We start from the raw sequence: 19,949 nt of genomic DNA on the forward strand, positions 1-19,949 counted from the left end.
GAGAGAGACAAATATTGAGCGGAGAACCTGAAAACAGAGAAAGCTCAGCGAGTGCAAGCGGTTAGACTAGTTTAACCCAGAAAAGAACTAGAGACACCTGGCATTTGCCTATCTGCTACACAATATCTAAACCTTGACATTTCAATACTCAAAAGCAAAAATTCAATAGCAAGAGAAAAATATGTAGGTATGACATTAGAAATACTGAGTCTACCTACTTATAAGCCAGAATTACGGTGGGTACATGAGAGTCAGGCAAGCTTGGCGGTAAGATTAAAGGAAGTTCACAAGTTTCTCTGGTGTTTGGCAGTTTCTCTTAAGATGTCAGGGACAGGGCACTTTGTAATTCCTACTGCATATCACCCACATGTCTCACCGTTCTCTCCCTAGTGAGATTTCTAGAGCTCCATGAAGTTGCTGCTTTGGCCATAAAGGAAGGTGAGAGTGAAGCAAAGGTCTGTGACCTTTTTCGTGTGGTCACAGACTTCAAAACACGAGAGCACTTTCTAAGGAGAGTTAAGTGTAGGGCAGTAAATGTTTTATTTTTTTAATTAAAAATTTTTTTTTGGAGGGGTCATTTGGGGTCAATAACTGGTGATGCTAAAAGGTTACTCCTGGCTCTGCACTCCTGGTGATGCTCAGGAGACCAAATGGGATGCCAGGGATCATACCCAGGTCAGCTATATGCAGGGCAAATGCCCTACCCACTGTACTACTGCTCCATCCCTGAGCAGCTGAAATTTTAAAGAAGTAAACAAACAAACAAAACTTTTTGTGTGAAGTGCACTACAGAAGGTTGGCACAGAGGAGTGAAATGAATGAGACCAGGCAAAAGGACCAAAATAATGAAAAAACCCACAAGCAGGAAAAGCGAACACATATAAGAAACTATGGAAACACTAATTCTGTGAACTGCAGTTTCAAAATGACAAATCTCTGTAGGTATTTTTACATGTATATAATAGATCTACGATAAATTAATTTGAAAATACCTTGTTTTATTTTTTAATTTAATTTAATTTTTTGCTTTTTGGGTCATAACCAGCAGTGTTCAGGGGATACTCCTGGCTCTGCACTCAATAATTAGTCTTGGCGGTGCTTGGGAGACCATATGGGATGCTGGGGATTGAACCCGGGTTGGCCGCATGCAAGGCAAACGCCCTACCCGCTGTGCTATAGCTCCAATTCCAAAAATACCTTGTTTTAGAGGCCTGCGACAGTGCAGGGGTTATGGCATATATCTTGCATGTGGACAACCCTGGTTGGATGTAGACCCTGAGTGTATCCAAGTGCAGCACCAGGGGACCCCAAGCACTGCCAAAAGGTGATTCAAGGGGTGCCAGGCGCCACTTGGGGTGGCCGAGAGAATCCCTGCACTGCACCCCAGGCCATTGTGCTGAACTGCTGGCTAAGACTCTGAGAGGGATACAATCGGTCTCTGGAATATCACCGGGATGGCCCCAGTTCACCATTCCCCCAGTACTTTGCTTCATTTTGGCAATCCCATTAGAAAATAAATCACAGACCACAAGAACAGAAAATCCCTTCCCTGAATTCCCTGAAATTCACATTTCAGGGAACTTCAGGGAACTTCACATTTCTCTGAAACATGTATAATACTGGCTTTTATAACTAGTTATTCATGCCTTGCACGTGACCGACCCAGGCCAACCCAGGTTCAATTACTCCGCCCCTCTTGGAGAGCCCGGCAAGCTACTGAGAGTATCCTGCCCTTATGGCAAAGCCTGGCAAGCTACCCTGACGGATTAGATATGACAAAAACAGTAACAACAAGTCTCACAATGGAGACGTTACTTGCACCCACTGGAGCAAAGCAATGAACAATGGGAGGTCAGTGCTACAGTGCTAAGTGCTATTCATGCATGAATAACTTTGCAACTATGTATTCACTGTGATTTAATAAAATAAAAAAAGAATGAAATACTTGTGAAAAACTGAAAAGAAATTAAAGTAAAACTAAGTTAAAGTAAAAGTCAAAGATAAGTAACAAATATTTTTCTTCCACAAGATACTTGAGACATAATTAAGTGGTCAACGGCATACAAAGAAATCAGCTAAATGCACCAATCAGAGGGTTTTCATTTCTGTTTTACACAACGGGGCCAAAGATCCAAGAGTTTCTTTCTCCTGAAACCTAGTGAGTCCAGTGAGTATCCAAACTAGTTAGACAGTCCATAATTTCTTTGTGCACTTCTCTCACAAAGAAGTTGGATAGCTCTCTGTTCCTCTTTAACAATCCTAGAACACAACACCACAGATGATAAGCAAGCTCAGCTTCTGCTTCATGCTCTGCATCATCTTCAAAATCTTCATCAAAATAATCTCCTTTCCTTCCTCAGCCTTGCTGCTGCTGCTCTCATTCAGCCCTACGTTTCCAAGACTGGATCACTGCAACAGGCTCCATATTGATCTCCCTGTCTGCAGTATTACCACGTCTCCCTCCTACCTCTACTGTGTGGCTAGAGAGACATCTTTCTAACATGCAAATATGAATGTGTTATCCGACGTCCCTTACACCCCACTCCGACCCTAAACTGTCAACAGGGCAGACTCGACACAACAAGCAAAATTGTACAGAATGAAGTCTTAATCCAGTTCACAGCCTTCAAAATCCTTCACATGCTGGTCCTTGTCTACCTGCTCCTACTGTCTCAACCCCCCATACTCATAGATTTAACAGTGAACCAGCACTGAGTGGCAGCTGGGTCCATTCCAACCACAATTCCTTCTCATGCCAGTGGCATTTAGACACTTTGCCTTTGTCTGCAATATTGTACTTTTACTTATTCGATTCCCGGTAAGCTTTTAACTTATCTCTCAAGCCTAAGCCAAACAGATGCTTCTCTGACTCTTCAAGAACGTGAATGTTCCTTCGCCTACATTTCTAGTGTATTTTTTTTGTTTTTTCCTTTAATATTAAAATGAATTATATATACTGTCGAATTTATATATAATTTCCACATGCATAACAGCAGTACCTGGTTAGCTCATTTCTTGGGAGAATATTCTGGTCTAGTTACTTGAATCTTGTTACGTATGTTGGTGAGTTTAGTTCTTTTTTGTATTTTTCTTGTATTGTATTTATTTCTATTACATTTCTAGTTGCATTTTTCGGGCAGCCAGCATACTGCATTTTAATTATTCTTCTCTCCCTACTAGACTTCTAAGATCAGAGAAAATAACTTTTTGATTTATATTCCTAGGATCAATGAAAGTACCTGGCATGTAAGTATCTGTTGACTGAATTAAAGTTCTGACCATGTGGAGAACAGGAAACTTAGAATATAAAATATGAAGGTTTTTATAACTAGAAATACAATCCCATTTTATCAGAGCGAAGCGTTTGCACCCCAAACTTTGTTCATTCTACCTCTGTTTCCCTCTTTGTCTCTTCTCTAGCTGGCCTCTCTGCAGCCATCAGTCGTAATCAGGAACGTGAAATATACCAAGTACCAGCACCCACGCTCTCTCTAGCTCAAACAGTCCCCACGTCACTCTCCTGTTCAGACAAAAGCATCTCATCTAGTAGACTGCCACAAAGGGACTGGGGCACAAATCAGATTCTACGAATAATGGGCTTGTTTCCCTTTTTCTTACACACAGATCTAGGGAAATGAAGAAAACACTTGGAAAAAGCTTGATGCTCTGGTTTGAGATGCTCGGACATCTGCTTGCTGGTCTGCTTCCACACACACTGAGTGAATGCACTCTCGCATCCCCTCAGGCCAGAGCCAGCTCTGTCCCCGTACCTGCTATTTTGATGTTCATGTTGTTATCCAGCAGGAGATTTTCAGCCTTGAGATCGCGGTGCACAACTTTCCGACCATGACAATAATCAACAGCAGAAAGGATTTGCCAGAATTTTCGCCGGGCCTCTGACTCATTTAACCGGCCATGATTAGCGAGATAGTCTGTGGAAAAAAAAAAAGAAATTTAGAATTATTTGCAAAATAAAATATCCTTACTATATGGATTCAAGATTTTTTCCCCCCTCAAAGATCTTTTTTTTTTCCAAATGAATAAGAATTAGAGTTAAAATAGTATGCTGTTTTCCAAGTTCCTTGCCTGTAGAGAAGAAATTCTAATACATTTCACTGGAGTCCAGTTACACAGAGAACCCAACCAGACAGGACAAAGTGGCATATAACTCAGTGCAATTCAACAATGTTCTTTATGCTTAAGTACTCTCCTCTGTTCGTGTGTGTGTGTGTGTGTGTGTGTGTGTGTGTGTGTGTGTTGCTCCCAGGCAGTTCTGCTGTTGGGGCACTCCAGGAGATGCCCAGATAGTTCAATTGCTTGGGCCTGGTGGTGTGGGGCTTCCTGGGCATACCAATCTCATACACAGGGGCTCCAGGGATGGAACTTAGGATGCAGTGCACGTTAGGCACATGCTTCAGTTCTCAGAGCTCCCTCCTGGGCTCCCTTGTGTTCTATTTTGGATGTTTGTGGCGGGCCACTCTGGCAATGCTCAATCCTGCTAGTGCTGGGGCCACCAGGGCTGTAGCCAGTAGTGCTGAAAGGCTTGTGTAATGCCAGGGACCAAACTCAGGACCTTTGCTCATGGCAGGCACTTACTCTACCACTTAGAGCCACAATATTCCTATCCTTGGTTAACCAAGATGTCTTTTTCAAGATGAGTGTCTTCTAAACTGATCTACTTTGAAAAATATGCAAACTATCTTAGTGAAATATTGTACGCTCTATTAAAGTAGTTTACTAAAATAAATCTGTATATATTTATATGACTGCAATGAAACTTAGTAGTATAACTCATACAGGTTTCACCTGCAGATGAAGAATTTTCTGATGTGATGGAGAGAGAGAGAGAGAGAGAGAGAGAGAAAAGAAGGGAAAGAACACAGGTGAAGAGAAATCTCCAAAGGTGTTTATAGTTAAGATAAGGAATTGTATATGAGTCAAGTTAAGATAAGGAATTGTATATGAGTCAATATTCTCCAATACTTTCTCTGCTACATCCATGTCTTTTACTTATACCATCTTCAAGGTTTACTAAAAATTTATAAATTCTGCAGCACTTAACAGTTTACAATGCAGGTTCATATCAGTGTCTCAATTTTCCTAAAATCCCTCCAATAATGATAAATTTTGCCCTACTTCTCATTATCTAACTAGAAAGCTAATAACTAGAGCGTTTAGTTAATTAATCTGGCTGACTGGCTGAACTCATACGCTTGGTACTCTGAATTAATCTAAACTAGAAAGTTTGGGCTTGCTGAAGCGTTACTGTATTCCTGGTCAAATTCCAACAATCCTTTCAAAATCCTGCTCAAATGGCACTTTGCCCTTGGACAGTGCCTGATCACGTAAAGCAGAAGTGATTTCTCTTCTCTGAACTCCAGATCATTTAGAACATGTTCCCACCTGAATGATCTGTGTAAACTGTTCAATGTGCACGCAAAAGCTGCTGCATGCATGTGCATGCATGTGCACGCATGCGCGCGCGCGCACACGCACACACACACAAACTTGAACAATGCAATGTTTTAGAAAATAAGGACATCTTCATTTAAGTAAAGAGGGACCCAAAAATGTCTTTTGCACTCCCCACAATGCACAGCACCATGCACAGAACATCCGAGTGGTCCAGACTCAAATACCGAGTGAGCCAGGTCTTCTCACAGGTGCGTCCCAGTCCTTTCCCGCACCAGTCTCACAAGATTGCGCTATTCCACGTTAGGGCTTTGTATGTAAAGGTGGACGTTGTGGATATTATTCTCTATCTGTTATTATCTCAATCCAAAAAGATAATTTCTTGGGCCAGAATGATGGTACACAGCAGGTAAGACTTTTTCCTTGCATGTGGCCAACCGATTTCAATCCCTGACATCTGATGTGGTCCCCTGAGCACCATCAGGAGTAACTCCTGAGGCACAGCCAGGAGTAACCCCTGAGCATCGCTGGATGTGGCCAAAAATGTATATATCATTAAAAAAAATCACTAAAAAATAAATCAAACAAACAAAAAGATAATTTCTTTAAAATGTCTGACTACATTTATAGATCACTTAGCAGTCACCCAGAATTCTGACAGAGGAAAGGATCACTTAAGAAAAAAAAAATAGAATTTGCAGTCAAAATAATCAAATTGTTCTTGAACTATGTTAAAAAATGGAAATTTTATTTCTATTTCTAAAAGTAAATCAGAGTCTCACTTCTCTGCTGGATGAACCGAGACATATATTTATAAAAAGGGTTGGATCTTGGGGCAAATGTGAGTTTCTGAAAGAAGAGCAACATCTTTTTTTTTTTTCTATTAGTGGAACACCATGAGGTACATTTTTGTGCTTGGGTTTCGATTATACAATGATCAAGTACCCATCTCTCCACCAGTGCCCATTTCCCACCACCATGGATCCCAGTATCCCTCCCACACCCATCCACCCGGAGCAACATCTTTTACTACAAGAGAATATCTTCCACCTAGCTAATAATACACATGGACACACACACACACACACACACACACACACAAACACACACGTTTTGGTCACACCTGGCAATGCTCAGAGGTTACTCTTGGCTCTGCACTCAGGAATCACTCCTGGCAGTGCTCAGGGGACCCTGTGGGATGCTGGGGATTGAACCCGGGTTGGCCTCATGCAAGGCAAATGCCCTCTCCACTGAACTATTGCTCCAGCCCCATACCTAGTAATGTCCTCCCGGAGATTCTACACGAAATGGAGCAAACTGTATTCATAAATAAGACAACTCTTCACAAATAGTTGGCTTTTCCAGATAGAAAAAATTTCTTCTGCTGAAAATACTGAGTCAGTTTGGGCTAGTGGAAAAGATTTGTGAGATTCTGGCAATGTGCAAAACCCAAACAGCAACTTTCTTAGATTCTTATCTATTTTGGGAAGGCAGGGGCACACCCACTGGTGCTCAGGGTTTACTCCTGGCTCTGTGCTCAGGGATCACTTCTGGCATGGCTTGAAGGAACATATGTGGTGCCAGAGTTGGCCATGTGCAAGGTAAGCACCCTACCCACTGTACTATCTCTCTGGCCCTAGATTCTCATCTTTTATGAATGTTTAATAATATCGTATAGTTAACTGGCTCCCCACATAAAAATTTCTCCTTATGGACTCCCATTTATCTGCTTTTCCTCCGTATCTCTCACTAATTGCTTTTCTTTCTCTTCGTACCTTAGTCTACCTTTGGCCCTTTATTTTGCCTCCAGATACTCCTCTCACAGAATTAGTCTAAATTATCACCTTTGGTGGTTAAACTTTAATTTGCTTTATTCCTAGCTGGAAGGTGTCAGTTCTCTTCAGACTCTTCATTTAGTGCTTGTCACAAGGGGCCTCTTCATTCACTCCAGTCAAGTCTTGCCCCAGGACTCCGGCCTGGGACCTTCTGTTCACAGATGGAAATTATCCTTCCGTATAAACACAGATGTAAAATTTTTCATACACTCTCAAGGGGACCTATAAGATCTTAGGTTTAATCAGGGTTGAGAAACTCTGCCTTGCAGGGTTTAATTCATTCATTAGAATTTTTATAGAAATAACCTCCAGATTGCCAAGTGCATTTAAACTTTCAACACTTAATTATATACATCTACACAGATCTTTCTGCCACTGCAGTGTTATCAAGAGTGAGTTCATCTTTCTTTTTATAAACTTCATTACACCATCTAAGTCACTATAACTATATCCTACCTCAAAAATTCAAGTAATCTTTTACCAACCCCTAAATTAAGTATAGTGGAAGCACTAAAAGGTGGGGTTCAGGTTGTATGGTTTAATTTTTACAGCATAATTCATCAGTGTCTGCACTGCATATTTACAAAGAATGTTTGGATTTAGCTTTAGATTCTGAGGGGACACTCGGAGCAGTATACAGGGAACTGTGTTATTGGGAATTGAACCCAGGGCTCCTGTATAACAAAGTATGTGCTCCAGCCTTTTAAGTTATCTCTCCAGTCCAATAAGTGCCTAAAACAAAATATCTGCTCAGGACCTGCAGATGCAGTTCAAGGGCAGAGCACTGCAGAGCACAGGTCTTCAGGTAAGACCCCGAGGATCAGATCTCTGCCCTGCAGAGCGTGTGTGCGCCCCCGCCCCCCCGACACAACAACACCAACACCACACAGACTGTAATCATGGTCAACTGCCGTCTTTGATCTCTGGGGACACAGCGAACTCTGTGTACAACTTCACTGTAAACCTCACAGCTAGTACATGAGCCGCTGCAAGTACCACCACCCAGTCCCCTGCCTCCCCCCACCCCCCTCTGTCCCGAGCAACAACTAAAACAGGAAGGGAAAGGGGGAGAGTTACCCCTTTCTCGTCATTGTCATCAGCTCTACCTTCTCCTCCCCCAGGGAGAAAGGTCAGCTTTCCCAGTATTTATCACAGACGTGGAGAAACCAAGTCAGCTGCATTTCCCTGCGTTTCAGGGACATCAGAACCATAGAATGCTTTCGAGCTTAACACTCATGTCAGAAATTATTAGCATTTCTTGAGTCTGGAGCTAAGTGAAAGTTCAAAAATTATTAATGTGTGCAATTAAACATTTAATATTACATTGAAATGATTGTTAATAATTTCATTGATTTGTAATTTGGGGGCTGGAGCGATAGCACAGCGGATAGGGTATTTGCCTTGGCGCAGCCAGCCTGGCTGAGCCAGGTTCGATTCCTCCGCCCCTCTCCGAGAGTCGGCAAGCGACCTAGAGTGTCTCGCCTGCGTAGCAAAGCCTGGCAAGCTACCTGTGATGTATTCAATATGCCAAAAACAGTAACAACAAGTCTCAAAATAGAGATGTTACTGGGCCCACTCGAGCAAATAGATGAACAACAGGAGGACAGTGTTTGTTGTTTGACAATGTAATTTGGGGGTAAAGTTTTAGGCAAATACTAATTTAACATTTTATACTCAAATAGTCTTTAAAAAGTACTTTGGATAGGGTCAGAGGTAATACACCAGGTAGGGTATTTGCCTTGCACGTGGCTGAACTGGCTTCGATCCTTGGCATCCCATATGGTTGCTCGAATACTGCCAGGAGTAATCCCCGAGCATCACCGGGTGTGACCAAAAAGCCAAACAAAACAAAACAAAAACACCTCTGATAATTCCTGGTCACAGGTTTCTTATCCATAACATTACAAAGACTTCAAATTTCTAATTATTATTTTAAATAAAAATATTTTTCCATCAATATGGTCACTATGTACTCTGGGCCTCTGATAAAGTGATCAAAGCTGGCTCGTTTGCTCTTTCAGGATATTGAGGCTCTAATATCTTCAATGTCAATAGTCCTAACTTTCCTCACCTTTTCCTCCAACCAGAAAAAATATTACTGGACTCACAGGGCTGCATCACAGGAGTCACAGGGACAATCCAGGCACCATATGGTTTCCCAGCACTGCTGGGAGAAGCCCCTGAGCACTGCAAGAGTTGATCCAAAAACCGAAAGAAAAAACTACCCCACTATAAGAGTTCAAGAATCTAGGGGCTGGAGTGATAGCACAAGCAGGTAGGGCGTTTGCTTTGTACGCGACCATCCCGGGTTCAATTCCCAGCATCCCATATGGTCCCCTGAGCACCGCCAGGAGTAATTACTGAATGTAGAGCCAGGAGTAACCCCTGTGCATTGATGGGTGTGACCCCAATACCAAAAAAAAAAAAAAAAGACTCTAGTCTTTGTCAACTTAAGCTGTTACTTGTTCTTACCAATTACTATTAGATAATGTATAACTAAGGGTCCTATTAAGTTAAATAAAAACCTAAAAATAGTTTTTTAGCATAGTGAATACTAAGAGTACATGGTAGGCATTGGATAAGGATAACATGGGTTGAGCCAACGTTAAATATACTATAACGTTATTTACGTTGAACTTTTAACCTTGAGACATATTTGTGAATATGAAACTACATTCATAATTAAAACATTTTGCCTATTCTCTTAGTTTTTCTAAGTATATAATCATTTCAAATTGTCTATCTGACAAAAATTAAAGGAAATTGTTGCTTGTGGTATACTTGGCAATTTAATTGTGCTTTCAGCAATTTCCCTACATTAGACTGTTTGCATCTGTTAGACTCGGAATCAGTTCTTCAAGTTTGGGAAACTAATGAAGCAAAGCACGGCCTCCTGAGAAAATGAATTTTGAGCTACACAGCTTACAGTTTTCATTTTTTTTGGAGGTAGACCTTGCGCAATGCTCAGGGGACAGTCCAGGCTCACCCCAAAGCAGTGCTTCTTGGGGCAACTAGGGCCACAGGCAGTAGTGCTGGGGGGAGGGGCGGGGGAGGGAGCAGTATGAGGAAGTGGGAATTGAACTCATAACACTGAGTACGCAAAGCACAAGCCCCTGGCCCATACACATGCTAGGAATCAAACCAGGGTCTAAGCACGAAAGGCTCTAACGCTGAGTTCCATTCCTGGCTCCGGTCCCTAAAGCTTAGTTTTATTTTCTTGTCTTGGTTTATGAGCCACACCCTGCAGTGCTCAGGGATCACTCCTGGCAGGGTTTGGGATATATGTGGTACCAGGGATCAAATTTGGGTCAGTCATGTGCAAGGCAGGTGCCTTATCGACTGTACTATCTCTTTGGCCCGCAGTCCCTAAAGTCCAAAAGATCACTTACAATTAATTTCCAAAGATATGTGTTCAAGTTTTCATAGAGAAGTTTTCTAAAATAATTTATAACCTTCACATAGGCTATAAATCATAATAACTAATGAGAATAATAGGCAGCAAAGAGATGATACAAATTTTCCCATATTTTAAATAAAATATATAAATAACATATATTTCTAAATCTTTTACTGGGAGATTTCAAAATATAGTGGAAATAAGTTCTGAAGTCGGGCAGTTCTGACCTGAACACTCTATTACTCACTGTGGTATGACTTATAATTTAGTAGTTCGTAATTCGATTTCACAATTATAAACCCCAAGTTTTGCACTTTGTTCTTAAACTGTTCCACAAAGCAATTCCAATTTGACGACAAAGAACCATCCAAGAGTGTTTTATTTCTACATCTCTCAGCTTCTGTCCATACACGGCAATTGCTTTATCCTGCTGCATGAAAATATTATGCCATCTACAGTGTCTCAAAAGAGTCTAGTACCTATAATACTAAATAAACATTAGGGGAAAAAAACCTCTCCAACACTGAAATATTTAACAGGGAAAGTCGGGGCTTGTGAAACAAAGATGTACAAAGAAGGTGATTTTGGCCAAATATTTGTACAGATCTTCAAGACACACAATCACTATGGAATACATCAGAATAGTCAATTACAGAAGAGTAACATACAGCGCAGACGCTTGGGAGTAGTAGACCCTCAGCGGTACTGACTCCTTCAAAGTCGTCTCACTGCTAGTTTCCTTTCCTCAATCAAATGGAGGATCAAAGTCAAAACTTGATTGTGACTCTTAAGGAGTAAAAGGATTCATTCATCAAAAACTGGAGTGACTTTTTGGGTCAGTCACTAAGCCCAACACTTTGCCCATTTGCATAGAATGAAAGATGAAAACAAATAAAAATATATTCTGATAGTCTAAACACGATATATAGGAAAAACATGGTCAGCTGCAAACTAGCATGTAAAGGGAGACACGGTAGTCAAATTTAGCAGGAACTTACAATCCTAAGAGGTGTATTTTGGGAAATATTGGGAAACCACGGAATGGTTTTAAGTAGGTGAGAGATCGGTTCTAATTTACATTTTTAAAGCACTTAAAAATAATCTGAAACTGTGAGCTCTACGTTAATAAGCTATACAGCTCCATTAAGTGAAAATTCAACTCCAAACTTAAGCACCTGCATGGGAATGGTTCTGATGGCTAAAGTGAGAGCCACAAGAAATGAAATCTACTCCCTAGTGTAAATACATCTGCAATACGCCCAAGGAGAGAGAGTTAAATAATAAAAACCTTAAACAGCCCTTGATGGAAATAATACATGTCATGAGGTAATACTAGTTCACAAACATGGTGAGATGCTGTGTGAACACTATAAACTCTCCTATTCCAGAACAACAGATAAACTTTCTTACTGATTTCAATATATGTAGTTACGTTACACAAATGGTCCCAGACTTATTTTTAGGCAGTGATTCTTTTATTCTTTTCTTTTTGTTTTTTGGGTCATACCCACTGGAATTTGGGGGCTTCTCCTGGCTCAGTGCTTGGGGATTGCTCCTGGTGGTGTTTTGGGACCATGAGTTTCTGGGGATTGAACTCAGGCCTCCTCAGGCTAAGCACCCACTCAGACAGCTGAGCTATCTTTCTGGACCCAGGCAGTGATTTTTAAAAATAAATGTCAACTGAACAGCCTAGGAGTAATATTTAATACTACTAGATGATGATGTCATCTTGATGGCATTAAACATACCAGACAACTCTGTAAATATGTATCTTCATCCCACCTACTTTTATCATCTCTAAGGACCTCAAAGTCTGTTGTGAATTATTTCTGAGTAATGAATATGACTGGACTGATAAATGAGTCACTTTAAACTGAACTACTGATGTGGTGTGCTATTTACTCAATTTATAGTAGTGTTATAATAATATTTATAAATGCAATCTGGTCACACTTCTAACACATTCTTTACACAGATAAATACATCCAGATAGCTATTTTGATATGCAATTATTTCTTAAGGAAAGAAATGCAGTCCAAAGAAAAGACTATGATGTATCAAACCATGCAATATTTAAGAATTAAGATTCAAAATCCAAACTTGGAGAATAAGATGCTGGTGATGAAGGAAATATTTAAGTACCTTAGTTTCTTCATGTAAGTACTCTAAAGATGCATTTTTAGGAAATACTTGAGATTTAAGATAGTCTCATCATTTATTGATAATTCAAAGGACAAATTTATTTCTTTACATTTTTTTCCCATTAAGCCTTCCAGATGAATTGAAAGAGGAAAACAATGACGAGAAGATGGATTGGTCTGCTCAGAAGTGGGCACAGAAAACTCAACAGGTTAAGCTGTGCTGAGTAAAAACAACTTTTCAATAAAGCACTGTGATAAATTTAGCTAAGCGATAAATCAAATTTCTCGGGTAAACAAGATTATGAAAAGTCATGCTCCACAGTTCACCAGTCTGTTGCATTTCTATTTACTGGGGTGCTCCTTGTACATAGTAACTACACGGAAGCCACTTGTCAGAAGGAGAAAAAGTAACAGTGAAAGGGAAGGGTTAGCTGGGTAGAAAAGATCTAACTCTGCGTATGCCCAGATATTTGAATTCAAAGAAGGCCGTGGATCGTTAGTAAACTGATATCATAAAGTTGAGACATTTTGTGGTAGGATTTTGTTCCCATTTCTTCACCCTTACCTCAGCAGCAGGATTAAAAATCCAAGCCCTCCATTGGCTGACTTTTCAATGCCTCGCAGAAAGGAGTGTGGTGGAAGGGTTCCGCCTTATCGCGGTTAGTCTTGGCTCTGGGGAACTGGGTGTGCTCTGATTAGATCTTCCGTGCTTCTACCATCTACTCATCTACATCAGAGTGTGCTCAGGATGAGAGGCGCGTGGAGCAGAACTGAACCCAATACAGTCTGCAGCCCACAGAAAACCAAGTCAGCTCACCCACAGAAGGAATGTTTGTTGATGTAAATCGCTGAATTATGGGTTATTTGTTATGTAACTTTACTACAGCAGCAACAGGACTGATATAATAATTTTCGAGATTAGAAAAACGCAGTTTTCTCAGCTATAAAATGAACGAGAAGTACACAAGGAAATATTCTGAATATTTTTGCCAGACAATTTATATTTTGTGTTTTTTATTATATATTACACTTGTACAAGTTTCACATGTCTAGATGGCATCTTGAGATATCAAGACCCACTTGGCTGGCTTAAAGGACAGAGTGGTGACAGATATGGTCATGTAGACCTTATTGTCAGTGGCTCTGTTCTGTAGATGATGTAAAGAAAGCTGGTCTGGTTTTCTCTTGGGAGGCCACGTGCTCACGTTTTCCAGTGGGTTTATCCACTATGAGCACCTCGGCTTACTCACTGCCTTCTATTTCAAGGTTCAATATTGGGAAAGGAGGACAACTGAGTGAGCAGGATTCTTTTCATTGCCCCCTCCCCACCTCCCTGCCTCTCTCCGGGGTTGGCCAGGTAAGAACCTAACGTCTTACACCATCTCTCTTGCCCTAGGCACAGTCCTGAGGAAGCGATTGTGATTCCATTCCAAAAGAAGACAAAACACTGGCTGGAGGGATAGTACAGTGGGGAGGGCACTTGCCTTGCACATGGCCAACCAGTGTTTGATCCCTGATTGGTACCCAGTATGGTCCCCAAGAATGATCCGGGAGAGGGGGGACAGGAGAGAGAGAGAGAGAGAGAGAGAGAGAGAGAGAGAGAGAGAGAGAGAGAGAGAGAGGAGCAATGTCATGTGTGACACGGAAACAAAAACAAAAAAACAAAAACAAGGAAAAATAGAGAGACAAAAGAATTGGCGATGGCTAATTTCTAGGTCAAGGGAGAAATTAAACAGCATGGTCTAATGCTGAAAACGGTGGCTCTATTCTCAGGTCTGACACATATCACTTAAATAGTTCCAGATGTCATTTTTATTATTTATTTATTTTGGGTCACTCCTGGCAGTGTTCAGGGCTTACTCCTCACTCTGTGCCCAGGGATCACTCCCAAAAGGGACTGGGGAACCACTGGGGTGCCAGGTATCAAACAAATTGCATGCAAGGCAAATGTCTTACCTACGGTACTATATCTCTGACCTCAGGTATAATTAAAATGTTTCTAAAATAAAGTTATGAAATATCTTACGCTGTTTTTAAAAAAATGTTGCTCTTTAATCCAACCATCATTATGAAAAATATGACTATAATTTTCCTTGGATTGTAAGGCGAACGCCCTACCCGCTGTGCTGGAGTGATAGCATAGCGATAGGGCGTTCGCCTTACAAGCGGCCAACATGGCCGACCCAGGTTCGATTCCTCCGCCCCTCTCGGAGAGTCCGGCAAGCTACCGAGAGTATTGGATATGCCAGACACAGTAACAACAAAGTCTCCAATGGAGACGTTACTGGGCCCGCTCGAGCAAATCGACGACCAACGGGAGGGCCTTTACCTTTACCTTTCCTTGGATTACTTATTTCAAAGGTTTTTGCCTTTTTTTTTTCAACTGAGGTAAAATACATGTAACAAAATTTACCAAGATGATCCTAACTGTTTTTCTTTGGTGGTGCTGAGATCAAATCCAAGGCCTCATATATGCAAGGTATGTGCTTGACATATACTACATCCCTGGGTTCACCTTAGATTTTTTGCTTTTGTTTTTGAGCATAACTTAGCGGTGCTCAGGGCAAATATATTCCTGTCTCTGTGCTCAGAGATCCCTCCTGGCAGGTTTGGGGGACCATATGGGCTGCTGGGGATTGAACCCAGTCAGTCGCATCTAAGGCAAATTCCCTACCCGCTGTACTGCCCCTCGTGTTAGACATTTTTAAATGTATAGTTCCCTGTTGGTTTATTTTTATCTTGTCTCTTTCTTTCCCTGTAATTTCTGGCACACAACTCCCTCAGGCACTTATTTTAAGACTCAAGCGAAGTCAGATGTATCGGGGTGGCAGTTCTGAAACTACGTCTCTTCAGCAGTAAGGTCACAAGGACAGAATCCTAGATGGAAAGCACCAGAAGCCAGGGGGGATGTAAAAAGATTTAAATAGATCAAATCCAAAAGATCAACAGGAAGTACAGAAAGTAAATGACACCAGTGTGGTCGATATTCAGGAACCCAGCAGAGTCAGCAGGGTCTGTCCTGACTCCTGGTAGTTTAGGGTGAAGAGCTGCGATTTCATCAAGCCACTAGCAAGGATGTGCCCAAACAGAAAGAGTGACAGAGAAACAATTGAAGAATGAATGTTATGGCCTCTAACTATTAGAGTTAATAAATACGTTTTTCCTTTTTTTTTTGGGGGGGGGACAACAGAGAAAAAGAAACATAGAATGATTATGACATCTATCACTCGTTCTAGGAACTTAGTAGTGATGATCCTGAATAACAAAGGAATAGGAAAAGACATTAAGAAAGATTTCTTTTGTAGCCTTCAGGAAATTAATATTTGACGAAAGGTAGGACTTTATGTATATGCAACTCCAACTCTTACATGTCTCCAGGTGGTATAAGTTGCTGTTCTTACGTCACAGGTGTAGTCAAGCAGGGAGAAATTAGCATGTGTTTCTAATGAGTGTGCTTAGGAAGCCCAAAGATACTACAATCACATACTCTGACACACAAAGCTTAAGATTAAACACTCTCAGATACAGTTTGATATCTTTCTCTCTAATGGCACATTTTATTAAAGCCTGAATTTCGGCTAATAACTGATCTCCGTAGTTTAGAAAGTGTCTACATCTTTAAAAAAAAAGTTTGTTTTTAATTGAAGTTTTGTGATTTACAATACTGTTAATGGTGGTTCTCATGCACATAATTCCAGCACTACACACATAACCAGTATCCCCCCTCACTCCCCCAAGGACCCCAATCCCCTTCCCTTTTATCACCCCTCACCCGATCTCAATTGTGTGGTTCAGTTTTCCTGTGGTGCTGCCTTTGGCCCTTCGTCACTCCCTCACTGTGCATCTGTAAGTCCCACACATGACAGAGGTCACTGTATTTACCCTTTTCTCTCTGACTGCACTCGGGCATGATATTCTCTAGTTCCCTGTTGCTGCAAACTGCATGACTATGTTCTATACCTTTATATAAAAGCTCTCCAGTTATCAAAGTTAGAAACTGGTTCTTCGATACGACAGATATTAAAAATCTTTCTATCGTCTGGTAGGCATTATTGCTATAGATTTTAGGCAAGAGTTGTTCATTTGAAGTTTCTCAAAAAATAGGGCCTATATTTTAGTTATTTGAAATTTTTTTTGTTGCCGACTTTGAGCCACATAGGCCATGCTCAGGGGTTGCACACAGGGATGCTCAAGGGGTGGGCTGGGACAGAAGCAGGGTGTCCTGCAGGTAAACGACATACTCAGTACAGTGAGCTCTCTCCACTCCAGCCTATTTTATTTTATTTTATTTGTTTATTTTTTGCTTTTTGGGTCACACCTGGCGATGCACAGGGGTTCCTCCTGGCTCATGCACTCAGGAGTCACTCCTGGCGGTGCTCAGGGGACCATATGGGATGCTGGGAATAGAACCCGGGTCAGCCGCGTGCAAGGCAAACGCCCTACCCGCTGTACTATCGCTCCAGCCCCCCTTTTTTATTTTTGAAGTCAATATTTTTTATCTTCTTTTTTCCTCTTCTAGCAGAAGAAAAAAAAATTAATGGTAAATCCACTTTATTTTCTAGGAATTTGTTAAGCCACGCTGACTTTAATCACTATTTAGCCAATTATTCTAAGAATGCTAGTCATGAAAGATAAATCATGATTCCTTTGCACTTTTGCACTAAAAAAAGAAATGCTACTCTAAGGTTTATTCAAGAATATCCTCCTGGAGCTCTAAAATATAATCCTCAGGGTCTTTTAGAGCTACAGAACTTCAAGAGGAGCAAAAGCGAAAATCTGCAAGAAATTCTGGGCCTACTTTGTTTTTAATTTAAGTTCATCATGCACGAATATTACCAACAACTCAAAGAGAAAACCTCTGTCCTATTCAAATATTTGTGGACCATTAAGCTTTCTATAAATAAGGATGTCTATTAACCAAACACATTAGAAAAAGTCAGTGAGCTCTGTCATTATCTTTGGATTTGATTCTTTGAAACCTACAGAATAGGAGATTCTGTGCCAGCTAGTGTTCATAATTTACACATAGTGAGTTTATGGCCTGATGCTTCCTAAAGAACATTTCATTGTGCATATAAATGTCAAACACTTCATTCTTAGCATTTTAAACAACCATAATTAGGAGGACACTTGTGCCCTAACACAGTGAGGTTTTATTAAATATCAGCATTCCCATAACACAGAGATAAAAGGTAGGAAAGAGATTTGGGGAACTCGAGTGTGGAAGAGGGTTTAGACATGGAGTCAATGGTTAGTGATGCAGGGATGGTCAGGATTAGAGAGCCTGCAACGGGTCAAGAATAATGCATTTGAGGGTTGGGTGGAGCCCTGGGTTGGATCCAAGGTACTCAAGTCGGAAGTACCTCCTTTGTGGCTCTTGAGCACTGCACCAGGGCTAGTCTCCAACACTGTCGGTTGGAGAAACAGGGGTAAGAAATGGGAAAAAGAGAGAAAGAAAAAAATACATTCAGAAGACTAGCTAGGCTCGGGATATAGCTCAGTCATAGAGGATGTGCTTTGCATGTATGACACCTTGAATCTAATCTGTGGTATGCTCTTCTCTCTCTCTCTCTCTCTCTCTCTCTCTCTCTCTCTCTCTCTCTCTCTCTCTCTCACACACACACACACACACACACACACACAGGGGCGAACCTAAGAACTAACAATCATAAAGTCATTAACACCCTAACTGCTAGTTTATTAGTAAGTTTTCCAACAACTAGCAGGACTTTTTTTGGGGGGACGAGGGGTGTAAAACATTTCTAATTTTACACAAAAGTGGGAATGAAAAAGGAATTCCTTTATAATCACCTTAGTGAAACTGCAATTTCATAAAGCAAGACTATTTCTACATAGAACTATTAATAATAGCAGGTGTAATTTTTAGGACTGTCATATCTTACATGCAGGTCTGTTCTGGGAGAAATAAGCACACATATACACACAAATCTCATCCCAGCCCCAACTCTTATTGATTTAGTTCTATTTCAGTCAAGATGAAATCTAACTGGGAACAGAGAGAAAAGGACAATGCGAAAGTGTGTGTCTTAATAAAGGAAAAGTTTCAATTTCTGTGCCCTTTCAAACTTCAGTTTTTTTGCATTTCCTTCTACATTTAGCTACCAGTAATTCTTTATGCATAAAATACTGGGCACTGTGTTCTCTACCCTCATCGGTTAACTGTCTATTCACTGCTTCCATAAGGATATCTCATAAGCATTTCAGGTAGAACATGCTCCTAACAGAACCCCTGATCATCTCTCCTCATCCTGCATCTTTCCCATCTTCCAAGTTAAGGAAAACGAAACTCTCACTTTGAGACCCTTTTTTCTCTCCATAGTTACTCTAGGAGCAAATACTATCACCTCTACCTCTACCTGAAGTCCAGAATCCTATGGTTTTTCTTTACCTCCATCATTCTTTCTCCAGCCAAATCACCATTATACTCCAGTAAATGATTACAAATAGCCTCTGAGGTTGGAGTGATGACACAGCAGGTAGGACTGGGATGCTGGAGGTCAAACCCAGGTCAGCCATGTGCAAGGCAAGCACCCAATCCGCTGTACAGTCTCTCTGGCCTCTGTTCAGAAACATTTTCATGTATCATGCAAGTCCTCCGCCCCAAACCGTCTGGTGGCTTCTCATGGGATTCTAAGTAAGAGCCAAAGTCCTTACGACAACTGACCAAGGTGATCAGAAACTGAAAGTAGCTTTCACAAAACAGATAATTCCAAATTATATATACAATGAAGTATGACTGGCTACAGTGCAGACCCAGGCTTACAGTCTACCTTCTCATTGTGAACTATCAAAATCAAGGCCTAGTGTTGACTCAGAATTACAAGCAAAAGTTTGCAAGGGCTTGTGTACAATAGTTCACCACTATTTGAAAGAGCCCAAATTAATAAACAATCTAAATTCCATTAATAGAGAAATTATTGAATAATTTATAGCATATAATTATTCCATGAGACACAAGACTATTTAAAAAATGTAATGAAGGGCCAGATAAATAGTTCAATGGGCCAGAATTCTGCTTTGTCTGTAGAAATCCTGGGTTTAATCCCCAGCATCACGTGGGTCCATGAGTACTGCCGGACAACACAAATACAAACAAAAAAATGTGATAATTTTTTTTTTTTTTGCTTTTTGGGTCACACCCGG

At 40.9% G+C, this 19,949-nt stretch overlaps 1 protein-coding gene across 2 annotated transcripts in view; it reads right to left on the reverse strand.

The window, feature by feature from the left end:
- SIK2 (salt inducible kinase 2) overlaps positions 1-19,949 on the reverse strand; it is a 117,786-nt gene that overhangs the window by 36,879 nt on the left and 60,958 nt on the right. For both annotated transcript variants that reach the window (XM_056107580.1, XM_056107581.1), the window contains exon 4: positions 3,771-3,932. In XM_056107580.1, the coding sequence (XP_055963555.1) occupies positions 3,771-3,932 (162 nt within the window). The remainder of the gene's footprint in view (positions 1-3,770; positions 3,933-19,949) is intronic.

This window comes from Sorex fumeus, unplaced genomic scaffold (genome assembly GCF_029834395.1).
Source record: "Sorex fumeus unplaced genomic scaffold, SorFum_2.1 ptg000169l, whole genome shotgun sequence".
NCBI classification, from domain to species: Eukaryota; Metazoa; Chordata; class Mammalia; order Eulipotyphla; family Soricidae; genus Sorex; species Sorex fumeus.